Below are 24,544 nucleotides of genomic sequence, written 5' to 3'. Positions count from 1 at the left end.
CTCAAAGGACGTGGTGCCAGGGCCTGGATTCCAAAAATCCGTAGGTGTATCTCGGCCCCCCCCCCTCCCCCCAGTCCAACCTGACCCTGCAGCGCCAGTGGGCACCGGACCTGGCGAGGGCAGGCGGCAGGCGGCGGCGCGGGGCGCGGGCTAACGAGCCAGAGGCGCGCACGCCCATAATTAGCAGCGCGTTCAGTCATCAAGGGGCCCTGCTAGGAATTTCTGTTTAGTAAAGATCGCAAATTAGTTATGATGGTAAATAGTCAGCTCAAAACCCAACAAACTAAAGCTACTGCTGGTCTGGAAGGGCTCCAGGCTGCCTCCCCAAGTACAGCCGGGCCCTCGCCCAGGACGGCCCAGCACCGCGGGGATCCCCGGGGGAAGGTTGGGGCGAGGCTGCGAAGCCGGGGCATCTGGCCCGGAGAGGCTGGGACTTCGGCCACAGCGCCTCCCAGCGGCCTGAAAGAAGAAAGCGTGAGTCCGAGCCAGAGAAGCGGGGACAAAGGCCCGACGCCAGAGAGCGCCAAGAAGGCTGGGAGGGGGAGCGGGCCGGAGAGGAGCCGAGCGCGTCCTGCGGAGCCAGGCGGCAGCCTCCCAGACTTCAGGGACCGCGTCACCCCCGGACACCGCCGGGCTCCCCTCCCCGCTGGGCCTTGCCTCGGTCCCCTCAGACCTGTTGAGATTCCTGGACTGAGTACAGTCCCCCGCTTCCTCTAGAGGTCCAAGAACTCATCCTTGGCCCCAAGCCCATCTTTTCCTAGGGGAGAACACCTGCGCTCTGGAGGTCTGTAGAGCGACTCCAGCCCCGCGAAGAGGCTCTCCCCGAGTCCGGCAGTGAGAGCCGGAGGCGATGCATACAAGTGTCTGTGACTTTCCGTGTGCCTTCCATTCTTGCCAGCACATTCTGTAACATCCTCAGTGTCTGAAGGGTTCGACTCCTGCAGGTTAAGGCCCTTCCCTTTTTCGAAAAAAATAAAAAGTGTGTGTGTAAGTCCGTGCGCGTCATGGGCTTCTCTGTGAAAAGTGGGGAGATGTTGCTGGGAGTGGAGACCCTGCTACTGTTCTGCGCAGGAGAGTGGGAAGGCTGTGTGTGTGTGCGTGCGCGCGTGCACGCGAGTGCTGCGAGAGTGGGTGAGGTTGAGCAAATGGGTGGTGTTCAAGTACCTGGAGTCAGACTGAAGTTTGGAGGTTGCAGGGTCTCCCGGTGGCATTTCTATTATGTCTTTGGGTTGGCGCATGTATGTTGTATATCTGAAGGCTTCCTCTGTGTATCCTCCATGTGTTTTCTGGTGGATGTGTGGTGGCTGTGTTCTCTGACTGTATGTATCGCTTACCTGTTCCTCTTCTCTGATGTGAAATTTTGGTGAGCCCTAGCCCACTGTGCATCACAGGTTCCACGCCAAATGTTCTTGGTGCAAAGACGATTTTATGCAGATGTGTTTCTTTTGCGCTGTGAATAGCTCTGGATGGCTCCAAAGGAGGATGCGGATGTGAAACTGACCACGTTTGTGTGCATCTGTGCAGTTTGGAGTGAGCGCACCCTGGAGAGTGTGCCTGCAGGGGAGGAGAATGAAGGGTTCTTGTGTTTGTGTCTGAGGACCGATATGGAATCTCTAAAGAGGAGATCAGAAAGGCAGGCAGGCCCTGTGTTGTGATGGGAAGGTTTACACAAGTTGGGAAACTGCTCTCAGGGCACGCGGATGCCTGAGGGAGAGGGCTCTACTGGGTTTGTGATGACATGGCTTGGAGTTGAGGTGTGTGCCTAACATGGGGGGGGGGGGTGTATTTGTGTAGATGTGTGTGTGTGTGTCTGTGTGTGTGCGGTGTAGCCTCTGGCTGGCTGGCTCTGCCTGCCTGCTCCTGCAGAGCCCCGCCCGACACAGCCTGCTCAATCAGCACCTGCATGAATACACCCGAATGGAAAGTTGTGCTCAGCTGACCGGAGAAATCAGAGCCGGCTAGCACTGCTCCCCTCCTCCAGGCTCCCTCCTGCCCTCCCGCGGGCCAGACACCCATGCGGCCAGGGCGCCGGGACAGTGGAGGCTCAGCTCAGCTGGGGCCGGAAGGGGCCCAGGTGGTGAGAAATTGAGTAGGCCTGAGCCCAAGAACTTGCGGCAAGCATCCCAGGGGGCTGGACATCTCGGCCCAGATCTTGGGGGTAAAGGGGTTAGGGGAGCTCCAGGGAAATTCCCCAAGGTGGCAGTGGGAGCCTCAGGTGACAGCCGCACAAAGACCTACGCAGGGAAGGAGACAGAGAAAGAGAGGGAAAAGAAGAAGAGACAGAGACACCCCCTGCTCGGAGAAGTCAAGTCCTAATGCAACAGACTCGTGATCTCTAGTGACCTGAGCCATGAGCTGGGTCCAGAATATTCCAGGCTAACCCATTCTCCTTTCAGAAGAAGCTGAGGGAGCCACTCTACCACCACAGCCCACCCTAGGGTTTGAGTTCTACCCCCAGTTGGTTCACCTAGGCCTGGGCCTGGAACTCCCAGTGATCACTGGAGCCCTCTGTGCATGCAAGTCCAGCCATCCCTGGCTAGTCCCACGGCCTCCAACTCCAATCCCATGCCAGCCAGGCTCTTGTGTCTCCAATCCCACAATTGATCAGCATTCCCACTCTGCGCCGTGGCAGCTTCCAGGTCATTTCATTTTAATCAGCTGTAGGTCTTGCCAGGGATAATCAACTGCACTGGCGCTGGGCAGTCAATTCCACAGGCTCTGAGGAAGGCCAAAAGAGGGGCCTGGTGGGGGCTCAGGGCAGAGCTGGGGGCAGGGCTGAGGAGGGAGAGGTGAGCAGGCTGGAAAGGAGGTGGAATGACCTATCTTTCCTCAGGCAGGCAGCTTCTAGAGGTCAATGACTTTGATACAAATTTTCCTGGTTTTGCATCCCACTCTGCAAGTTCAGGTTTCCGGTGCAAATCCTGGATCGCCATTGTGTTTTCTTTGAGGAAGACAGGAATGAAGAAAATCTTCCCAAATTGGCAGTTCTTCTTTAAGCTCATCACATCCTAGAGTAGACTACCCATCCTAGAGTAGGGGGTTACAGGTACCCTCACAGGCTTATGCACACAGGGAATGTTTCCAGCCTGAGTGTGCTGGCTGGGGCGCCAGAGGGAAAGAGCACCAGCATTCAGGCAGGAGGCACCAGGGCAGCGTGTACCACGGCACCTGGAGAGGAGCTGGCCCCTGGGCTGCCACGGGTCCAGGCAGAGGAGGGCCGATGAACGTTGGGTCCTGCTTGCCCAGTCTGCCGAAAAAGTACACACACTCCCCTCGTCAGGGCACAATCTGCAACATCCCCAGGTGGTAGAGACTTCGTACAGCGGCTGCGACGGCTTTTCCCCAGCAGGGCTTCAGCCAGGCCTTGCCCTTGAGCTCTGCCCCCAGGCTCCTGGGACATTGACTGCCTTAGCTGTGGCTTTGAGGGACCCAGAAAGAAAAGGGGCAGGCAGTGATTAAAGGAGAGATCTGGCCAGAAAGGGGTCTCTTTCCCTCTCTCTCTAATATTTAAAGGGGCAGGGGCCAAATCCAGTGTAACATCCGAACGTGTCAGGGTACAGGGTGGACTGCAGAAGCAGAAGAGCCTGGCTCCCCCCACTCTCAGTCAAAGACAACCCACCAGGACTCCCATTCCTTAATGGGACAGGAAGGTGGATTAGGGGTGGGCAGCTGCCTGGTGGACTGACTAGAACAAGGGAACCCACACATGTCCACACCAGATTCAAGACTCACAAGACACTTGTCCACTGCACAGAAACTCCTATACACACAGCATCCTGTAGGTGAACTTAACCCACTCCTTGCAGAACTAGGGACACAGAAACTGCCCAAGCCACCCCAAAATACCTACACTATAGGCAGTAGACATGAAAACACAGGGCACGCACGGACTCCATGTACACACTTTTATATCAAACATCACAACACATGCACACCTTTATATAGAAAACTTGACTGAATGGTGGAAGTCAGCTTTCAGAACTGCATACATCCACACCACTCACAACCAGCACTCATGCCTGTCCTGCAGGGAATCCATAGGTAAGGTCAGACAGTGCAGAGTGGAGTACTGGTATCTGTACAGACCTAGCAGAGATGAGGAGATGAGAGTGGCAGACGAGAGATAGCAAGACAGATAGCTGGCTGGTGACACCATGTGGGGCCTGGGCCCCTGAGGATAAAGTGGAAAAGGAGGAGTGGGCACTGAATACCCAAATGCTTTCTCTGCCAGGTATGTTGAGAGAAGGAAGCATTTTAATTCCACTGGTTTGCCCCCTGTCCCCATATAAAAAGTCATCTGCTCCCTGGTGCCACCAGTCAAGACCTTTCAAGGGGTCATCCTCCAGCAGCACGCTTTCTTTCTGTCCACCCATCACTTCTAATTGGTCTGTTGGGTAGGGTCCATCCAGACACTGTCTGAAGCAGCCACGCCTTGGGTTTCCAGGCCCAAGGTCTGGGTCAGGTATGTGACAGGCCATTTGAAAACGATAGTAGGAGACAGAGCCCCTCACCCCCAGACATTATTCTGTGCATCTGATCAGAGGCCCAAGCTGAACAGAATCCAGGCAGCCCCTTCCCCAAATGCCTACCACTTGGGTCACTACGGCAGGAAATATGGCTCCATGAGGAACATTCCCTCCGCCCCCCCCCCCCCACCCCAACCACCCTGGGCAGTGAACACAAGTAGAGATGCTGATACTGGGATGCCGGGTCTCCGAACTTGGAAGCTCTCAAGGTGGTTGTGGTCACGATGTCCTGATTCTAAGCAAGGAGGCAGGTGGGAAACTTCTCCACACATGCAGGAGCCCGAGGTGCACAAGGCCCCACTTGTGCCCAGGGCAACTCCTTTTCTGGCCGCCTTTCTGCAAAGCCCATCCCACATCAACGCCATGGTACTGCCGAGGATGGGGACGAAAGGAAATCGGAAATCAAAATTAGTTTGGAAACTGGCGCAAAATTCCAGGCACGTTTCCCCTTAATCCTCCTTGCTCTGGAAATTGAACTTTCAAGTGAAGGCAAGTTTTCAGAAATTACCTCTTTGGCTCCTCCTCGGCACAGACCAACCCGGCCCAGAGCACCAGAGAGGTAGAGGCACCCAGCCAGGCTATCACAGGGAGCCGCGAGTCCCCACCCTCACCCCTCCACCCTGTGCAGGGCGGGGAGGCCTGGGGCCAGAGGGAACCTGGTTGGCAAAATGCAGAGATTGGGGGGGCAGAGGGCGGGTTCGATTTAAAGTATAACTTAACTCTGAAATGCTTGAGAGGCTCCAGTTGATCCCGAAAGACAGAAATTTCAAGGAGACAGCCAGCCATAAGGCAAGGAGGGGTTCCATCCTGATTCTAGGCCCTGAACTCAAACTACCTCCTCTCCCAGCCTACAGTAGTCCCCCCACCTCCACCCCTACTTAAGAAGACAAAACATGTCAGTTCCACTCTAGATTTATGCCTGCATTTGGTAACCTTGTTTATTTCCCCTTAAAAAAAAAAAAAAAAAAAAAAGCAGTAACAACCAAAAGACCCATGGGGTCAAGACAAGGCTGCAGTCCCTAGGGATTTAGGCCTGGCATCTGGTGCTAGAGAAACTGGCCCTGGTCCCCTCTCTCTGCGCCATCTCTGCCTTTTCTCTCAGGATTTGACTTTGGGTCTTTTCCAAAGGGCCTGTTCCCATCTTTCCACCCTCTCCCCTTCTCCAGGAAAAAATTCACATTCAGCCTTAAAATTCTGCCCCAGCTTCAGTGGCCCCGTAGTGGGAGTGGAAGCAAAGGCCAGGTCGCTGCACCGCAGGGCTGCGGCACAGTGGTGGACAAAAACACCAGTCTCCGGGGAGTGATAAGAAAATGGAGAATACTGTATTTGCTTTAGAAAGTTTTTACATATAGATAAACACGCAGTTAAGATAACAGTAAAAGCGCCCTACGGGGAGTGAGAGATACCTCCAAAGCAGCTAAGAAATACTTGAAATAGCTTTTGCATAAGAATACTACAGTCTCACTCTCCGCTTTGCAAGCGACAGGGTCCCTCTTCCTCACCCAGCCCGCCACGCCACACCTTGACTGCCTAGTCGACGCCAGGAACTTCGAGTGGGAGGGGAACCCCAAAAAGGAAAGAGACAGGTGAGTGGGGAGGGAGGGAAAAGGTGGGAGAGAAAGAAAGAGAAAGGGAGAGGAGAAAAAGCAATATCATATACAGGCAATTTCTACACATATATTACAAACTGGGAAAATGACCGATCATTAAGATATACATAATTCATATAAAATTTTGAAATAAAAATAAAAATCTGTTACAGTCATAACTATTCTTTTTCCACATTTATAACCAGTACCCACACAGGCAGTGACAGAGTGGAGAGAAAAAGGTGCTTAACAAGAAAATGATTGTCTGCTGAACAAAAAACAGAAGATTGCATTTTGTTTGACCAATACTTGGACTTAAAAACAGAGAAAGAAAGAGCACGAGAGAGGAGAAAAGAGAGAGCGCAACAAAAGGCGAGAAACATTTGCTATTTCCCTCTCGAGGAGTTTTTTTTTTTTTTTTTTTTTTGTTAACAAATTCCGAACGGAGATGGCGGGTTTTTTTTTCTTCTCTTTTTGTCTGTTTTGCTTTTGTCGTCTTGTCGTCGTGGTGGCGGTCGGTTTTTGTATAGTCGACTCTTTTTTAATCGTTTTTAACTAGAGAGAGTATTTTCCCAGATACAAATAAATCGTCATGCAGGTGGGGTGCCAGGTCCGTGGGAACCGAAAGGAGAAGCCGTGCTTGTCCTAGAAAGTATACAATTGTCACCTCTTTTATGTTGTCTGCCCGCAGTATCAGCGTTTGTGACTGTCTGTTGGCTGTCGCGGTCCTTTGGGGTGGCCGTGGTGGTAGATGGTGGTTGGGAGTTGCTGATGGTTTGCATTTAACTTGTTATTTTTCTTGGTTTTTATATATTTTGGCTGGAGTGGAAGTGTGTGTGTATTTAGGTGTGTGTATGATTGTGTATCCTGATTTCGGTTTGTTCTGGGGATGGAGGAGGAAGAGGAGGCGGTCAAGGAGGAGGAGGGGAAGGAGCGGGGAGGGGGGAGGAGGGCGGCCTTGGGTATCATACATCACATTCCGAGTCGCTGGAGGTTACCGAGAGGATGGAGGTGCCGGTGTCCGCGCGCTCCGTCAGGCTCGACACGCTGGTGGTGGGACTGGCCGCTGTGGACGGCGACTCTGCTGAGCCGTGCGTGGGGCATCCGGGCTCGGCCAGCGAGCGCATGCCGCTCGGTCCAATGGCCTGGTGCTGGAGCCTGCGGGAGACAGAAAACGGTGCGCGCCCTGACACTGCGGCCCCAACACCCGGCTCCGACAAGCCTCCACCCCAAGCCCGCGCCGCTGGGAGCCGGGCCTGCCGCCCCGTTCTACTCCGCCTTCCCCAACCCTGTGCCCTTCGCCACCACCCCAACCCCTCACCCCCCGACTCCGCTCTCTGCGCTCATCCCCCTCCTGCGGGCACCTAGCCGATCCCAAGCGCAGCAGAGCCTTCCCCAGCGCGGTCTGGGCTCCCGTCTCCCTTTCCCCGGGGTTCTCTGGGGCCTCCCAAAGCTTCCCAAAGTAGGGCGGGCCTCGGAGGAAGAGGTAGAACGCCAGGCCGGCTGCCTGGGGAGGCCTGGGCGCTTGCTGCGAAAGAGGCCCAGCCCCAAAGGGGCAGGTCAGGGAGAGGCAGTATGTTTCTACTTCCCAGACCCTGGGACTCTTCAGACTCAGTTGGCTGTCCCTGGAGCAGACACGTCCCCTCCCTGCCTCCTGCTTCAGCTCCCCCAAGCACAAATCCAGAGCTGCCGGATGCTCGCCCGCTGCCTCTCCCGTGGAGGACCGGTTGGCTTTGCTCTCTGGATCCCTGAGCAGAGCGCAAGATCGGGGGAAGAGAAAATGGTGAAGCTGGGAGCAGAAAAGAAAAGCGGGGGAAAAGGAGCGAGAGAGAAAGTGGGCGATAGAGGAGGCAGGAGGAGACTGTAGAGCCGTCTTTGGCTGCCCCTTCCCCGCTCCAGGCTGCCAGTACCTAGTCTCTCTGAGTTCTCTCTACAAGGAGGCCTTCTCCTGGTCCTGGGCGCTGCCCTCATCGGACGAAAAACTGGCTCCACAGGCAGGGGTGAGAGGGCCAAAGGCTCAGGCCTGGGCCACCTAAACCGGAAAACACTCCCTCCCTCCAGGGATTCACACCCAACCCGCCGCCCAGGCAGCTGTCAGCAGCTGCGGCCTGGTTCCCTGCAGTGCATTAGGCCAGGGCACACCCAGGCAGGCTCGGGATACAGGCTTTCCCTACGGGTTTCACCCAACTCTCTCCTTGCCCGGTACCTCCCCACTTCTTTTTCTCCCTACTTCCCCCAGGCCCAGCTCTGCTGACAGGTCCAGCCCAGTACAAGTTTGTGACTTCGTGACCAACTTGCCGGGCAGCAAGGCAACTTCTTTTACTGCTTATTCCCTAACTTAGTGGACCAACGGCATGTTCCTTGGCTAGGGCAGGAGGGCTGCACCGACAGCCGCGGCCTCTCCACTCCCAGCCTGGTTCTCCAGTTGCTGGTCAGACAACTTGCAACGCCTTGGGAACAGGCCTGCTGCACGGTGGCCACCTCGGCCTTTTCCCCTTGTGGCAGGGACCCAGTTCAATTTCCTCTCCCAGACCTTCGTGGATTCCTCCCAGGGTTTTTGCAGTGAGTGGAAGTAACAGCCAGGTGGCAAGGAGCTCTTTCCTTCCTTCCCTATCTGCAGGCTCTAGTGGAGCCCAGAGCCGGATCCCGGGCTGATAAGGCTGGCCCGGTTGCAGCGCGGGGCTAAGGCTCCCAAGGACCCGACCCAGAGGATATGGACATCAGGACCTCATCCATACTCTCTCCACACTGACACGAGACCCTTCAGGGCAAAAACAGCCCATACGACCACGCTCGCCCTTCTTCCGCGCTCCCGGGCAAGCGGAAACTTTCTCCAAACTGACCAAGAGGTCTAGGCTTCTCGCGCGCCTGGCAGCCGCTCGCCTCCTGCCTCCTGTCCGCTCAAGCCTATTTTCCACCCATCTCCCCCTCCCCGTCCCCGGAGACGGTAGCCAGGCCGCGGGGCCCCCGCCACTGACCTGTTCTTGGCCGCCGCGGCGCGGTCGCGCTGCCTCCGGTTCTTAAACCAGTTGCCTACTTGTGTGGGAGTGAGGCCGGTGGCCTGCGCCAGTTCGCGTTTCTTGCTGGGGTTGGGGTAGGGGTCCTGCAGGTACCACTCCCGCAGCAGGCTCCGAGTCCGCTCCTTGAAGCAATGCGTCTTCTGCTCGCCGTCCCAGATGGTGCGCGGCAGCGGGAACTTCTTGCGCACGCGGTACTTGTCCACCGGGCCGAGCGGGCGGCCGCGCAGCTTCTCGGCCTCCTGGTAGTGCGCCTCGAGCCACATGGCCTGCAGCTTGCCGTGAGACTCCTTGGTGAACTTGTGGTTCTCCAGGATGTGGTAGAGGTCGCGGAAGTTGCCCGTGTGGAAGGCGACCACGGCGCGCGCGCGCAGGATCGACTCGTGCTTGTTGATGGCCTCGCACGCCCCGGGGGCCACGGGCAGCGACCAGAGGAAGCGGCCCAGCCGCTCGATGTCGCCCGTCTCCTCCAGCGTCTCGCAGACGCTGGCCACCTGCTCCGGCGAGAAGTTGAGGGTGGGCAGCTGGAACATGGACAACTCTTCCGGGGGGGCCCTGGAGCCGCCGCCGCCGCCTCCCGCTCCGCCAGCACCGCCGCCTCCCACACCGTTCCCGCCGCCGCCGCCGCCGCCGCCGCCTCCCGAGCCGTTCCCGCCGCCGCTACTCGCCAGAAGTAGGGAGCGGTGGTGAGAATCGGCGAAGTTTGGCAACAAGAAGTGGGAGGAATAGAGGTCTAGGGGGGAGCGGAATACCATGGACTGACCTGAGAGGAGAGGAGAAAATTCAGGGAGAGGAAGAGAGAGGGGAGGAAGAGGAGGAGAGGGGCGATGAGGACCGGGAGGAGGGAGAGGAGCGGGGGGAGGCGGAGGAGGGAAGGAGGGGGGAGCGGGAGGAGGGGGAGGAGGAAGGGCGTAAGGGACACCCACACCCCGAACACATCCACACACACACACAGCCGCGCAGCCACATAGAGAGGGAGGAAGGAGAGCGGCCCGGTGCGCGCGCGCAGAGAGAGAGCCCGAGACAGAGGGAGAGGGGGAGAGAGCGAGCGAGGGCCAACCACCGCCGAGTCAAGATTCAGCGATTCCACAGCAATCGCCCTAATGACAACAGCCTCATAATATCTCCCCTAAATCCACAGTGAGTGCAGCATTGAAACATTTTGTTTCGCTTTTCTATTGGTCTGCGGCGTGTCGTTGTAGCGTTGCCACGGCAACCGCTGCCAATCACTGTCAGCCCTGCCAATCAATACCGAGAACGTAAGGACGGTTTTACCACTTAGCCAGAGTGGGGGGGAGGGGGAGAGGAGGGAAAGAGGGAGAAGGGGGAGAAAGAGAATTTTTTAAAAAAATCTTTGCAACTCTTAATCTCACCACTTCCCCTTCTCTTCCTCTCTCTCTCCTCCTTTCTGTCTCTGAGCTCTTTTCCCCTCTTCCCCAAAGAAGTTGGTCCAGAAAATTTACAAGCCATGGACATATAGTTCTTGAAAGGGATGAGCAATTAAAGGGGGAATTTTGTTGGGAGGTGAGAGGCTCCCCACACTGCATGAAGGCCGGGGGCCAGCCCCCAAGGAGAGGCCGAGGGCCAGGGGAGCCAGCACGGTTTGCACACGGTGTGCACGTCGGGCCGCCTCTTTCTGCCTATGTGAGCACTAATAGTGGCGAGAAAGAAAGGAGAGATGAGATCATGGGGCCCACCGCACGCCGACGCTGGTTCCGCGGGCTGGGGCGCCCCAGGATCTCGAATTTTGGGGGGCATATGGCGCCTGGGAGCTGGATCTCAGGACCCAGGGCTCAGGAGGCCACTCTGGCTTCCCTAGTCTGAAATCTTCAGCCACATTTACCCCCAACTTCCTCTGCATTGAATCTGGTTTCTCTTTAATTCTGTTTCCAGTCAAGAAGCCTTGATTTCCCCTATTGCCTTATATTTTTAAATAGCAGTAGAAATAACAGTACCCTTTTCGTCATAAAATGCGGCCCACCTCTTTGTTTCCGCCCAGGTTTCAGCTGCCTCCCTAGGAGTGGTGCAGAAGGTTGGGTTGAGATGACTGAAAGCCCTCTTCCCCCTTCCCAAGATGCCTGGTAGCCCCACAACCCCCAAGGGGCTAGTGGATCTGGCTACCAACCCCAGAAGGCACTCAAACTTTGGAGGCTGCCCTGAAGAAGCAAGCAGGCCTGGAAATCGCTTGTTTGCTCACATAGTAAAGAAAAAAAAAATTCCATGTAACATCATAAGCCTAAAACAAACCCCAAAAGGCCCATGACATGAAGAGAGCTCTCCCTCCCACTGGCCATTGCAACCTCCAGGCCAGGCATGGGTTTTTATTCTAAGGTATGTTGCGTTTAAGAACATGTAATCAGCATCTCGAGCGGGGCCTCCCTTTGTGAGGCTTCAGTAACTAGGGAAGTGTGATTTACGCAGATTTGTCGGGGTCAGTGATGTCTTTCCCCTGAGCACTGTGTATATTTAGACAGGACTTGGTTTGGTGTTAAAAAGTGTATATTTTGAATGAGTTCACACACAGTAGCCAACAATGCCCACATTGTCGGCCAGTGTACAACGTGTATTGAAAATGCAGCGTCCAGACTTCAACTAATCTGCCCTCAATAAAGCTGAAATAATTATCCTAAGCTGCCTTTCCAGAAGAAAAATCATTGAGGAATTCAAAACTTTTTTTCTTTAAAAAAAAAAAAAAGATCTTTTCTACATTCCGATGCAGATCTGGGGGTGAGGCACTGCGACCACACCACTTTGCAGATCTCAAAGAGGGAGGCAAGAAAGACTGTGAGAGAATTTAAATAGGAAACCTAACGCGACTAGGACTGTAAGTGTCCCAGTCCCTAAACCCCTAGTTCTGGTCTCCTTAGGCCTTGACTCCCCCAACACCAGGCTTCCAGGGTGAGACACGCAAGCTGCTTTGGAGGCTCCACTGCAGCTGGGAGACTGTGGGCTGGGCGAAGGGACTAGACACCGGCTACTCAGCCCCCAGGCAGCTAGGGTCGCTGGTCTTAAACCCGCTGACTGAGGCAGTTAAATATTCAAAGGGAAGACCTGCCAAGCCCCACTTTGTGGGGCTCCGTGTATCTCTCCCCTCCGTGAATCTTCCTCCCGGCCAAGTCCTTTTCTGCTCAGCTGAGAAGCTCTAGGCGGTCGCTCACTGCGGGCCCAGAAAGAGCCCTAAGGTTGGGACACAAAAACAGACACTTCATCTTTTCTTCCCGACCCTTTCTCTCCTTTCTCTCGTCGGGGAAGGATTATAGGCTGAGGGGTGGGAGGGGGAAGGGGCAGGAGGAGGAAGCGGGGGAGGAAGGAATGGAAAAGGGGAGGGGAGTGGGTATTGTGCCGCGTGTGGGGGGAGAATTCCTACGGGTGGGTTTCCGAATATTGTGTTCAACTTTTTGAAAACAGCTCGTGACCCCGAAACTGCATCCCCTGGAACCGAGGACCCAAGGCGCCGGGCGGGCGGGTGAACCCAGCCAGTCCCCTCCCAGTCCCCGCAACCCCCGCCTCCGGGTTGGGGCGACCCGGCCTCTCCCGCTGCTGGGCCGGCCCCGGAGGGAGGCTGGGCAGGTGCCGCGGGCTCTGCCGAAAGCGCTGAAATCGAAAACCATCGCCACTCCAGGAGAATTGAAGCAAGTGGGGCTGAGGTTCAGCTCGGCGGCACCTCTGCCCCCAGCCTCAACCGGGGAGCCTGCCGAGCCGCCGCACCCCTCCGGCGGCTTGCTGGGTGCAAAGCGGGGCGGAGGGCGGCAGCCAGGCGCGCAGCTTTGTAAGCCCGGCCAGGGCCGGGAGCGGCGGGGTGGGCGCGCAGCCCCGGGCTGTCTGAGCCTCCCCGCAGAGCCGAGCTCCGCGCCGCCCACCGAGCCCACCCCGCGGTCCCGCAGCTGCCAGCGGCTCTCCTCTCCGGCCCGAAGCACCACGCCTGCCGCCGGGAGCCCGTAAGTTGAGAGTCCAGAGAGCTGGGGAGGGAGGCGGGGCGGCTTGTCCGCGGCACGGATGGCTGGACTGGCTCCCGGCCGAGCTGGGAGGACAGACTCGGCAGGATGTCGGTCTAAGGTGCTGACGGGAAGTTGGTGGGGAGGTGGAGCGGCAGAGCTTCCCCTCCCAAATTCTTAGACGCTGGGCGTTGGGGAGGGATGTTAGAAGAAGGACCTCGGGTTCTGGGGCCCAGGCTGCGCGCCCCGCTGCTATGGGGATCCGACGTGCTAGGCAGCGCAAGGGCCGGGAGGACGCCTGGAGGAGATGGCGCGCACCTCCCGTTCCCTGGGTCTCTCAGAGAAGGGAGATCTGGATGGTTAGGTCAGCCCGCGGGGTCTCTAGGTTTCTTCTGCTCTCTGGCCGCTCAGACTCCGGGATCTGGGATATGGCACCAGTACAGGCCGAGGTCACAAATTGTCACCATCGTCTCTGCTTTAATCCTCACCCAGGCTATGGGAAGGACAGCAGCACAGGTGAAGAGGGGAGAAAGGGCTTTGGGCTGGAAGATAGCCTTCTCTTACCAGGACCTACTGGGCATTTACTTACAAATGTCATTCCCAACCGAGGCAGTCTCAACTCGCCAGAAGAGGTGTCTAAGAGAGTCCCACGCTCTCCTAGTTTCTGTTACCGGCAAAGCCAAGGGGTCTGGAAGCCTCCGAGAGAGGGAGACCTGAGGGCTGGGGCAGCGGCACCCACTCGACCTCGCTCATCTCCATAGACCAGTTTGTCCTGGGGGGCAACGCTTGTCCAGCCCCCAAGACTTCGGGAGGTGGGAGCTGGCCCGCGGTCTGGGCCTCCCCGCAAGCTGCAAACTGAGGCGCTTGGCGCCGACGGCCAAGGAGGGCGCAGGGGAGCGCAGCACTCAGGCGGGGAGGCCTCGAAGCCCTTCAAGGACCCCGATTACTTTCCTTTGAATGAAAAACAACAACAACAACAACTGCTCCCTTCCCGCGCCCCCGCCCCTCCTTAGCCTCCGGGGACCCGCGCTCAGAGTAATTGTCGACCTGGACAGTAAACAAGGCTCAGTTGCCTCAACTTTCTCCGTACATAAAAGTTCCCGGCGTGCGGGGAAATTTGAATATTTGATCAGCCCCTTTGAGTGACCCTCATTAGCCTGGCGCCCTGCTAAGGCCCCGACATTGCAAGAAAGCTGCTGGGCCCGGCATTTGTATGCCTTGTTAGCGCCGCTTAATGAAGCCGCCCCGACCGCTCAAAGGCGGCCTCCCGGCTGGCGGCGCACACCTCTCGGCACCCCGCTCTGCCTAATGAGCCCCACCGCCCGCCGAAGGCCCCTCTGCCCCCCACATCCTCAAACAAGAAAAGTTTGGCTCCGTCTTGGGCCACCGCACCTCCCACTGCCATGCCAGGAGAGTGGGCACAAATAAGGCCTAGCTGGCTCTGGTTACCCAGCCCCAAGAAAAGAGGTGGGAGACTTGGGTGGGGGGGCAGGGGGTGGTTTGTGGCCTTTGGTTGTAGCCTAAGGAGAGCACCGCCAACATTTCTCAAGAGGGTCAATTTCAAATCAGTCACCCCAGTTCCTTAAAGAACTGCAAGTGGACTAACCTTGGTGTAGCAGAGAGTAGATGCCCGTGGAGGGTCAGCTTTCCATCTCCTTCCCCCTCCAAATTCCTTTGGTCTCCACTGCCCCAGAGGCTGCCTACTTTTTTTTTTTTTTTTTTTGCAGAGATCCCAGGTATAACAGCCAGAACTGGTGTGCTAGGGCTTGAAGTTAAGAAGGGGTGGGCACACCATCATTACTGCCACCATCCACAGACCTCAAGCATAGTCAAATGTTGATAGTTGGCACTAGGAAAGGCAAGGTACCACACTGCACCCTGTCCTTCTCCCCAGTCCTAGCTACAATGTCTCTGATTTTTTCTTTGATCACACATCGGGTCTCCAGAAGGCCTGAAAAAAAGCGCTCTACGGAAAAGGCCACCCTTACAGGATCAGCTGGCTGCTAAGGTGAGGCTAAGACTAAAATAGGCCTGAAGGAGAAAAAGAGAGCTCTGGAAGGAAGGAGGACTAAAGCACCATCTACTTCTCCTTTTCTTGATGGGGCAAGTGACATTGTTGACCAGCAAATGTCAGGAACCCTGTTAGCAATTGGGCTTCAGTCCTTTGAAAGAGTAGACTCCTTCCCCTGTCTACCCTCTCTCCCCTGATGTCCCTTTCCCTGGACAGTTGTTACTCAAGGCCCCTCCTTGCTCACCCAGCTCTTGGGCTTTTAAGGCTTACTTTTGGGGGGATTAATACACAGAGCTTGGAAAGCAGGTTGCTCTCAGATCCACACTCTGGGCGTTCTGGAGGTGCCCCCCCCCATACCCACGATCTCTCAGACACATGGGCTGGCCAGATTGGTAACCCCTGGAGCCCATTCCAGAATGGCCACCTCTAGGAATGAGTGGCTTCATCCAGCTCTCATCCTCTGCCAAAAGGCCAGGTAGGCCTTGGGATAGCACAGCCTTCTGCGTCCATCTGGTCTGCTCCTCTTCTCTTCTCTCCCCCAGCTCAACTGGCATGCTCCGCCCCTTTTTCCATTCCAAGACCTCCTAATTCAAGCCCAAACTGACGAGTTTTAGAAATCATCTCTGCCCTGGGCAAGGCAGTGCCCGGGGCCTTGATCCGTGCAAAGGCCAAAGGTAGGAGCAGGGAGGAGAGGAGTTGAGGCTATTGGAGAGAAAAGGGGTCCTAAGGCGGAGGGCACAACTCAGCTCTGTGGCCCCAAGGCCAGGCCCACCAACTGCTCAGGGGAGGAGGCGAGAGGAGGGGGCTAGGAGTCTGCGGGCCTCGGTCGGGACAGGAGGGACCTGAGGCGTCGGCGTGGGGGGTTAGATCCATAGGAGAGAGGCGGGGAGGCGGGGGTCGGGGGAGCGCGCAGGGCGAGGTGGCGGGGGTGGGGGGTTGTGTGAGGGGGTTGGGGGGGAGGTTTGCGGTCTTTAAGAGCCACGCTGCTGGCAGGAGAAGCGAGAGGCCGGGTGCTGGTAGCGCCTTGACCCCGAAGGGGATTTAGCGGGAAGGGAGCGGCCGGGCTCCAGGGGCTTTGTCCCGGGGCGACCAGAGAGGCCGAGGCACAAGAATAAGGAGCGACCGCGTCTTGAAAGGCTACGAGGAGGCGGCGGCGCTGCTGCTCTTGACTTCTGAGCAGGGCTTAGAAAGCCTGTCCCGGCTTAAGCCGAACTGCGGGTGCTGGGCCCTGAGCGCCGAGTCCGGGGGCTCCCAGCCCGGGCTCTGAGCCGAGGAGGCGTGGGATGAGGGGGACACTGGGGTGGCTAAGACCTGGCAAAGTTGCTTTTGGCTCTGCAGTCGCCGGACCCTGTTGCGGAGCTGCGAGCCTGACAGGCTGCGCCAGGCATGGCCAGAGAAAGAATTTTCTTTTTCCAACTTGGGCGTTTGGTTTTGTGTGTCCACCACGCGCAGCTCCGGAGCCGGCCGACCCCACATGGATTCTCAACAGGTGGCCAAGTAAGTCCATTTAAGAATTCTGGTTCTAGCACCAGCTCCTCCCCGGCCCCCCTTTCCCCTTTTCCCCACCCCCCCCCCCCCCCCCCCCCCCCCCCGGCAGCCCCGAATTCCCACTGCTCCTCCAGCGGGCGAAGGCGGGAGGAGGAAGTGAGGGAGGACTGTTGCTCTCTCCCAGGGGGCCCTCCGGGTCCCAGCTGCAGCTCAGGACGGCTCCATCCGGGACCCGCGGGCCCGATCACCCTTAGGTCGGTTGTGGGCCTCGGTACCCCGAGGCGTGTAGGCAGGGGAACGCGCCGCAGCACCTCCAGAGTGGAGCGTGCCGGAAGGGGACCCGCGACCCCTGGGCCGCGTGGCCTTTGTGTGGGGGGGGTTGGGGACAGAAACCCACCTATAGACCCTCTCTAATGAGAGATCCAGCCCCGGGGGAGCACGCGCCAGCTCTGTACAGTAGCCCGCAGAGGAGCGTCTCAGGGGCCAGGGCTGGGAACAGGGTGGGGGAGGTGGAGAGGGCAGAAGCCGGAGGAGAGGAAAGCAGAGAAAGGCAAAGGCAAGAAATCCGGAGCGTCCGAGTGAAAAGTCAGAAAAACGTCCTCAGCGCGCGGGGAACAGGCGCTCGCGCCCGCGGCTGCACATCCTCTCCCTCGCACACACACGCACTCACACCCACTCCACACAGGTAGCCCACGCACGCGGCCTTGGCAGTGCCGGGTCTCCTGCGCCGGCGCCCCAGCCCAGCCGGGAGGGAGTCGCCCTCCTACTCGCTTCCTAGGCTGCCGAGAACCCCTCCGCCCCGCCAACTCTGCCCCGAGACTGACTGGGGAGGCTGGGAGCACCCCCCGCCCCCAGAGCTGGGAAGCAGGGAGGATCTTACCTGCGGAAAGGTAAGGGAAGCCGGGAGCAGGAAGCAGCGGCGGATAAATATTCATTAGGAAGTATGTCTCCTTTTAAACCGCGCAGCGCGCGCTCTGGCTCCTATCTCTCTCCCTCCCTCTGTCCTCTAGTGAGGCTCTCTCCCCTTCTCGCTCAGTCTCCCCCCAACCCCCACCCTTTCCTGCGAAATGCCGGGTGGATCCCTGTCTAGCTAACCTGTTGGGAAGCCTGAGCTGCGGGCAGAGCCTCCACAGCTGTTTGCCTTCGCTCTTGGGGCGCGTGTTCCCCATCCTTCCTCTCTCCTTTTGCCCAGCCCCTTACCCCCTCCTAAATTACTACATCATTAGCTTTATTTTCCGGTGGGGGGGGGGGGTGGTAACGGCTCAGCCCGCTGCACCTCGCCAAAGCAGGGCGAAAAGCCGGCGATTTCAGAAGCTGCCCAATTCCATCTCCACCCCACATCTCCACCCAGTGTAGTTTTTTCTTCACCCTTCTTTTCATCTCCACCTCCACCCTGTACCAGCACTGCTCCATCCGGATCGCCGGCTGGGTCGGCAGTGAGACTCCAGGTCTGCAGGTCCAGTGCTCGAGCTTGGGACTCCACCCTGCACTGGACGTGGGGATAGCTCTCCGAGTCCCCCTTTCCCACGTAGGTTTTCTAGGTTGACCCAGTGTGGGCACCTGGGCAGCTTGGAATTCATGATCCGAACTCCGGGGGCGCATAGCAAGAACCTCACCTCTCCAGGCCACAGGGGCCCCGTGTCTTGGCCCTTTGGCCGGGCCTGGGAGGCTGTATGGAGGGTGGGAGAGAGGTGGCCTCACTTTGTGCGAATGCGCAGGAGACAGGCCGACGCACTGACAACAGCCTTTCACGAACAAACTGACCTGAAGTTAGCCGCGAATACTCATCTTTCTCACACTCACGAAAAAACACATCTACAGGATTCCAGGAACGCACCGGTCCCCGCACCATCCCTGCGAGAACAGCTTCCAGTCGCATGCTAGCCACCCGCATTCCCATCCCAGCACGCCGGAGGCCAGCGCTCCGGCCGGCTTCGGGGACTAGAAGACGCGCGGGCCAGCAAGGCGGCAGCCGGCGGAGGGATACATCGCAAGGCGGTGGCGTCACGACCCTGACCACCCTTCTTGGTACCCTTCCTGTCCGCTCCAGGCCCTTAGGCCCCTCCAGGGACTCTAAGAGATGGCGTGGCCCTTTAGGGTGCGTGGCGGTGGCAGGGGCTCAGGGTCCCGGAAGCCGGCTGAGCTTGGAGCGCCGAGGTGGGGGCGGGAGGAGGGGCCGAGGGGGCGGGCCCAGGCCAGCTCCCAGTTACAAATACAGCCGGTCCCCGGAGGAGGCCGAGGAAGAAAGTTTCGCCCCCAAAGACGTAGATTACTCACCCTCGAGGCGCCTGGACTTCCACTGTTGGTTCCTAAAAGGTCCCCAGGATTCCGGGGCGCCCTGGTCCAGTTGGTGGCCTGCGTGGAGGGGTGCAGTCGCGAGCCTCCAGGCGACTTCGCGGACTCCCCCACCCCTCCCATTTGGCCTGGCCCGGCCAAAAAACTACCGAGAGATCCCAAAGTCTGTTTCGACCCTTCTCCCCCCTCCCCCCACCAAGGAACACGGCGCAAGATCCTCGGAGGATCGCCCTCTTCCTGAAAAGTTAAGATGGGGAGATGTAAGGTGTAAGAGAGGCCTAGAAGGCCCTGGGGCCGGAAAGCCTTATTAACCTCGCGCCCCACCTAAAGCCCCGAATTTACACTTGCATACTTCCTCCTCTCCACGCAGACTCAGGGGGTCGCATACGTCGGAGCTCAGGCTTTAAGCTGAGTCACCTGACTGTACACGGAACGTACATGCAATTGTACCCGAATGCACGGGAGAATTAGAGGAATACTAACAGCAGGATTTGAGGGGGGGAAGAAATGTCCACAGACAGTATTATTTGAATGAACGGGTGCACACCCAGTTGAGCAGATGCAGACAAAAGCCGCAGTGCCCGCGCGCGGAGGGACCCCAGCCTCAGGCAGGTGTGCAGGCAGCCACAGACAGGGAGAGTGGCTCCAATGAGGATGCGGAACAAGAGGCCAAGGGCTTCCTGCTAGAGAGACGGACCTTGGCTCCCCGAAGGAGAAACTTGGTTAAGCCGACTGGGTGAAACGTTCCAGATCAAGTCCTGGAGACTAGAAAGAGCACCGCATCCACCCCAAGGCCGACCCTTTCACCTTCTTCTAAGCTGGGCTGGAGACCCCAAGAAGAGGGCAATCCAGAAAAGATTCATTTTGACCCGGATTATTTATTTGTTATTACTATTGGTTTATGAGATTCTGTTCTGGAGGATAGGGTGGAAAGCATAGACTCCTTCACTCAAAAGCTGGGAGATTTCTAATAGGAACGTTCAGCCCCAAGAAGGGTTCAAGAAGCCAGAGGGCCCTTATTTTACCCCTTGTCTCCCTTTATGCCAAATTTAGTCGTTAAAAAGAGCCTTAGTTAGCTGCATGCTCTCCTGCCTTAACCTCCACCCCAATTCCCTTTATATCAAATAAATCCACTAAAGAACACTCCAAAGCAAACTGAATTATTTGGTTTGTTAGACTGATTTTCTTGGTGAGATATTGGGAAGTTCTCACTCCCTATTGCTCAGTTCCAAACAACCTACTGTCCTGGTCAAGCTTCGAAGTCAGGAAGGGGGATTCCTAGAGTAGCTCTCCCAAAAGGCAAGTGCACTGGCTTGATTGTAGTTTCAGCTCTTTTTGCCTGCCCTAGTCCCAGTAAACCTTCCAGATAGTAGCCACCATGGTTTTCCTGCAGAAGAGGCTAGCACCCTGGGTGTAATGGTGCCCTTACATCCACTTCACTTTCCTCCCTAAATCTCTCTCTAAAAGTAGAAGGTAAGTTCGGAAAATTCTTGTAAACAAAAATAGGAGGGGGAGGGAGGAAGATGGTTTTCTGGGCTAGCCAGTAAATGTCTATCCTGCAAGGGGTAGAGGAAGGTTCCTCTTGTGAAAAAGAGATGAGCCATCCTGTAAACAGGGAAGGAGGACAGGTTGAAGCAGATGTAGTTGCCCTAGAAATGTATAGGGTAGAGTAGGGATTTGAGTAGGAAAGAATGTCTTCCCTTTTGGGGTCAAACACTCTGCCCTTTCTCCCCCTGTACTTAATTCCTGGAAATTTTAGCAAGAGTCATTTTGAACAATAAAAAGTGAATAACTTTAGAGTCTGTTAATGTTTCTTGAAAGGGCAGTTTCTTTCAAGACTTTTTTCTTTCCCCAGGTCTGTTTTTCCTTATTCCCTAATAAGGGTCCACCTGCTGTTGTACCTAAGAAGGAGACTGTGACAGAAGGGGTGGGGGGTGAATAAAGGGACCATTGCTCCCACACCGGAAGTGTAACTTCCACTCCCAGTAGCTGAGATGCAGGACGTGTGGAAGCAAACTCCTTTCCCTTGGGGCATTTCTTTCTCCCCTCTATGGATAGTTTATTTAGACCCTTTCCAATAATAAATAACAATCAGCATTTTAGAGTTGGAGATGTTGGCTATTACTTACCAATGAATTCTACAAGATTCTCCAAACTCTGCTTGTTTGATTTAGAAAACTTCAGTTACAAAGCTAAGCTCATTGCAGCATTTATCACTCAAGCAGAAAAGCAGCTCGTTTTCTCATAGCCCCACATGCCCCGTGTACACTCACTGGAGCGAATTTATTTTTCTCTGTGTTTCCTAAACGCCCTTGTCACCGCTGCCCAGCCACCGGGCTCAGAGTAAAACTACGGAGGTTTGTGACCTCTGGAATGGGGGTGCACTGTGTTGTTAGAGTTTTTTGTTGTGATGAATTCTTAGTGATTGTGAGCTCCTCTCCCTCCCTCCCTCCTCCGCCCCGGCCTCTCTCTTTCTCCCTCTCCTGGGTCCCAAATGAGCCAACTTCAGTTGCACGCGTCTTTCTTACGAGAAACCCGCCGCGCAGATAGAAGCAAACCATTTCCGCTGCCCGGGGCAAAGGGCTGAACTTCGTTGTCCAGTCCAGTGCTGCGGCGGGAAAGTGTGTGTCGGGGGTGGAGGATGTCTATGCGAGTGGGGGAGGGGGCAACCATCACCTTCCACAATAAAAATAACCAGATACCCCTTTAATCCCTCCCGTTAACAGCGTCCTTGCGCCAGAGAGGCCGTCTCGCCCCAAAGGCGTCTTCACCCCCGGAGGGCCCAGGGTTCCAGCCACAGCCCAGCAACACTGGGCCCGCGCGCCCGAGAGGAGGTGCTCCGACGGCAAAAATCCCATACATTTTTAACTACAGTGATTACTAAATTAATAGCAGGCACTAAGACAGATGTCAAAACGTCTTGAAAATGTTTATCTGTGAATAATTGAGAAGGTGGTGGGACGCATTATCTGATTGTGTAATGAAATATGTATGAGGAACAGCTGTTTGCAACAGTCCCCTCCCGCCGCCTCCTCAGCCGGGGCCCTTCTCTTGAAAACAGGAGTCTCGGTAAAGTTGGTTGCCCACTTGCGAACACTTGGGAGCCCGCTGGGCCCCTCCGGGGCTGCTGGCAGAGCTGTGGTTCCAGCGCGCGCCGGATTCTTGGCGGAGGACATCGACGAGGAGTCAGCCCTCGGCCTCGCTCTTTTGGCTTTGGTGGCGGGGTGAGGCTGCCCCGCCGGCCGACCTGGTCTTCGTGCCTTCGGGGCGGGCAGCGGGCTTGACTTGCCCGACCTAAGGAGAGCGCGGGCTCCAGCGGCGGCGGAGGCCCGGCCCTGGCTTGCGCCCCCGGAGTGGGGCGGCCTGCTCCGAGGCGAGGGCATGGAGTCAACGTGGGGTGATGGGGCTCCCAAGGGGGGCTTTGTTTGACGCCGCGGCCACACCGCGAACTTCCTCCCAGCCCCCAGCCGGTCCCCACCCCAAACCCGCGCGCCGGCCCCGTTGGTTTTTCCCAGTCCCACGCCCTCCACCGGGGCGCGCCAACAGTTCTCGGGGCGGCATCAGGGGCCCCGGGGCTGTGGCCCAAGGCAGGCCCGAGTCCCGCTGGGCCCAGCGAGGCGAGCTCCAAACGCGCAAGGCGCGGAGAAGGAGCTCGCGCTCTTTCTGAAATTCTGGGGCAAGGGGTCGGTCAGGCCTGGGAGGTGGCCGAATGAGGCGCATGGCCTTGGCGGGCGGAAGAGGCCCAAGGCCTGGTCTCGGCAGGGAGCGGGCGGCCTGCGCCGCCGCCACTCACCCCACTGCCGCCGGGCCCCGGCCCCCTACCCCAGCCCGGCAGAGAGTGGCAGCGGCACGGGAGTTATACGAGGACTGGCCCTCTAGACTTGGACCTTGAACGAGGCGTGGGCAACATCCTAGACCTGTGACCCTTTGTGGGCGTGATGTTTCCTTCGCCGAGTTCCAGGCGCCGCGTATCGCGGCGAAGGGTGCCCTGAGCCCGGTGCTACCCGCGGCCCCCAACCGGGCTATAGGCCGGCCCGCGCCCCCCGCCTCTGCGGCCTCCCAACCCTTCGTCCTCCCGAACCTGGCGACCCCGTCATTCGTTCCCGGCGTGCAGCCGTTGGCCCCGCCAGCCCTTCGGGCACCGCCAGCCCTGACCGCTCCGGGGCCGGAGAGCGGAGGAGCTGCGGCTCCCGGGCAGCGAGCGTCTACGAGGATTCCACCCGCTGCCTCTGAGCCGAGATGCGCTCGGGCGTTATTTCTCGGGCGTCCCCCCTTTTACCTAATCCCTATGCTTTTATTCTAATCCCACACATTACGGTTAATCTGTAATGATACTGCTTCGGAGGTACCTGTTGCATGGGAGGCACGGTAATTTGTAGCCTTGGAAACAGTTTGAAATAAAGATTATAAACAGTGATGTCAACTGTGTTTATTTTCGGCGCGAGGGGGGAGTTGGGGGCCTGGCAGGCCCGGGGCGGAGAGGACGGAGTCTGGGGAGAGAAGTACCGGGGCGCGTGGGGCCGAGCCGGGTGGGCAGAGTCCGGGGGCGGGCGAGCACCAGACCTAGCGCCACTTGCTCCCGTCGGCGCCTGGTGTCTTTTTGAGTTTTTCCATTTGGGAAATCGCGTGGTCTTAAATCTTGAGGCATAGCGAAGGAGGAACAGTTTGCAAAACTGAGGAAAACTTGGTGAACTTGAACCACTGTGTTTTATGAATTAGCATTCAGCCCGGGCCCTGCGTCTCTAGGAGGGACATTGAAACCGCTGAGAGCAGAGAAAGCAGATAAAGGGCGGCTTGCAGGACCCTTCAGCTGCAAGAAGGCAGAGCCGAGTCGGTACCGCTCATTCAGCGCTCGGATCTTCCTCCTCTATTAAACACACCGGCAACTGCAGCAACAACAACCAAAAATTGTTCGCACACTGAAAGCAAAATTAAACATAATTGCTTTTATTTATCTCTTGCTTTTAAATCATTAAAATATTTTTAGTTACATTGTATAAAATAGCATCCACTCTGATTATTACCTGCCATATCTGTTGATCCGCTCCTTGAGTATTCAGCCCAGAAATATTAACAATTAAGAAAAAAGCAGATCTTATATATTGTATCTGTCAAGATATGTTACAATTTCCATTAACAAAAAAACATTATTCTTGTTGAAGAAGCTATGAAGCATATCTTTCATGAGCACTTTATTAATAATCATAGTTGTCAAAAAGAATTAGATATGCATAGATTGTAGATGCAAAGGAAATATTAGATGCACAGAATAAAATATACAGTGGGATTGAAGCATAACTATTTTTCTTTTTAAAATAAAATTTTACCCAGGTGAAAAAAAACTGAGCTATTAAGCTTACTTAAAAGATGGCTTTGTTGGTTTAATTATACTGTAGTTATTTTATAAATATGTTTCAAAGGAAGCTTGCCATATTGCATGTCAATGAGGACTGTAAAGAAAAGCTCACAAAAGCTAATGCATACCAAATACCAAATTTTAGTCATTAGCATTCCTATTTATTACAAACTAAAGAAACCTATTAACAGACAAGAATTTCTATTTAGCTAGCATTACAATGTTTGGCCATTAAAATAAAAAGGGCAAAGTATATACGTATTTTTTCCCCTTGGAACTATACTTTCTTCTTTTTTTTTTTTTTTTTGCCTAGAAGCTCTAGTGAAA

At 56.3% G+C, this 24,544-nt stretch overlaps 1 protein-coding gene and 1 long non-coding RNA gene across 3 annotated transcripts; one reads left to right on the top strand and one right to left on the bottom strand.

Annotated features, from left to right (window-relative positions):
* Positions 1 to 5,826: 5,826 nt before the first annotated feature.
* SIX3 (SIX homeobox 3) lies at positions 5,827 to 17,731 on the bottom strand. Its single transcript, XM_020903202.2, has 3 exons — positions 17,447 to 17,731; positions 9,094 to 9,895; positions 5,827 to 7,273 (listed from the first exon to the last, which is right to left on the bottom strand). The coding sequence occupies exons 1-3, from the start codon at positions 17,499 to 17,501 to the stop codon at positions 7,081 to 7,083; spliced, it is 1,050 nt and encodes a 349-aa protein (XP_020758861.2). The 5' UTR covers positions 17,502 to 17,731; the 3' UTR covers positions 5,827 to 7,080.
* On the top strand, positions 12,506 to 23,278 carry LOC139038658 (uncharacterized). Of its 2 annotated transcripts, none has more exons than XR_011491682.1 (4): positions 12,506 to 13,070; positions 16,417 to 16,575; positions 18,388 to 18,664; positions 21,588 to 23,278. It is a non-coding gene; the product is annotated as an uncharacterized lncRNA (long non-coding RNA). The 2 variants fall into 2 exon arrangements; XR_011491687.1 differs by lacking the exon at positions 12,506 to 13,070 and adding an exon at positions 15,505 to 15,752 and having other exon boundaries at positions 18,388 to 18,594.
* The last annotated feature ends 1,266 nt before the right edge of the window (positions 23,279 to 24,544 follow it).

The sequence above is a fragment of the Odocoileus virginianus genome, chromosome 2 (assembly GCF_023699985.2).
Source record: "Odocoileus virginianus isolate 20LAN1187 ecotype Illinois chromosome 2, Ovbor_1.2, whole genome shotgun sequence".
Classification (NCBI taxonomy): domain Eukaryota; kingdom Metazoa; phylum Chordata; class Mammalia; order Artiodactyla; family Cervidae; genus Odocoileus; species Odocoileus virginianus.
Note: the sequence above shows the minus strand (reverse complement) of the source record. Positions and strands in the feature narration are given on the sequence as shown.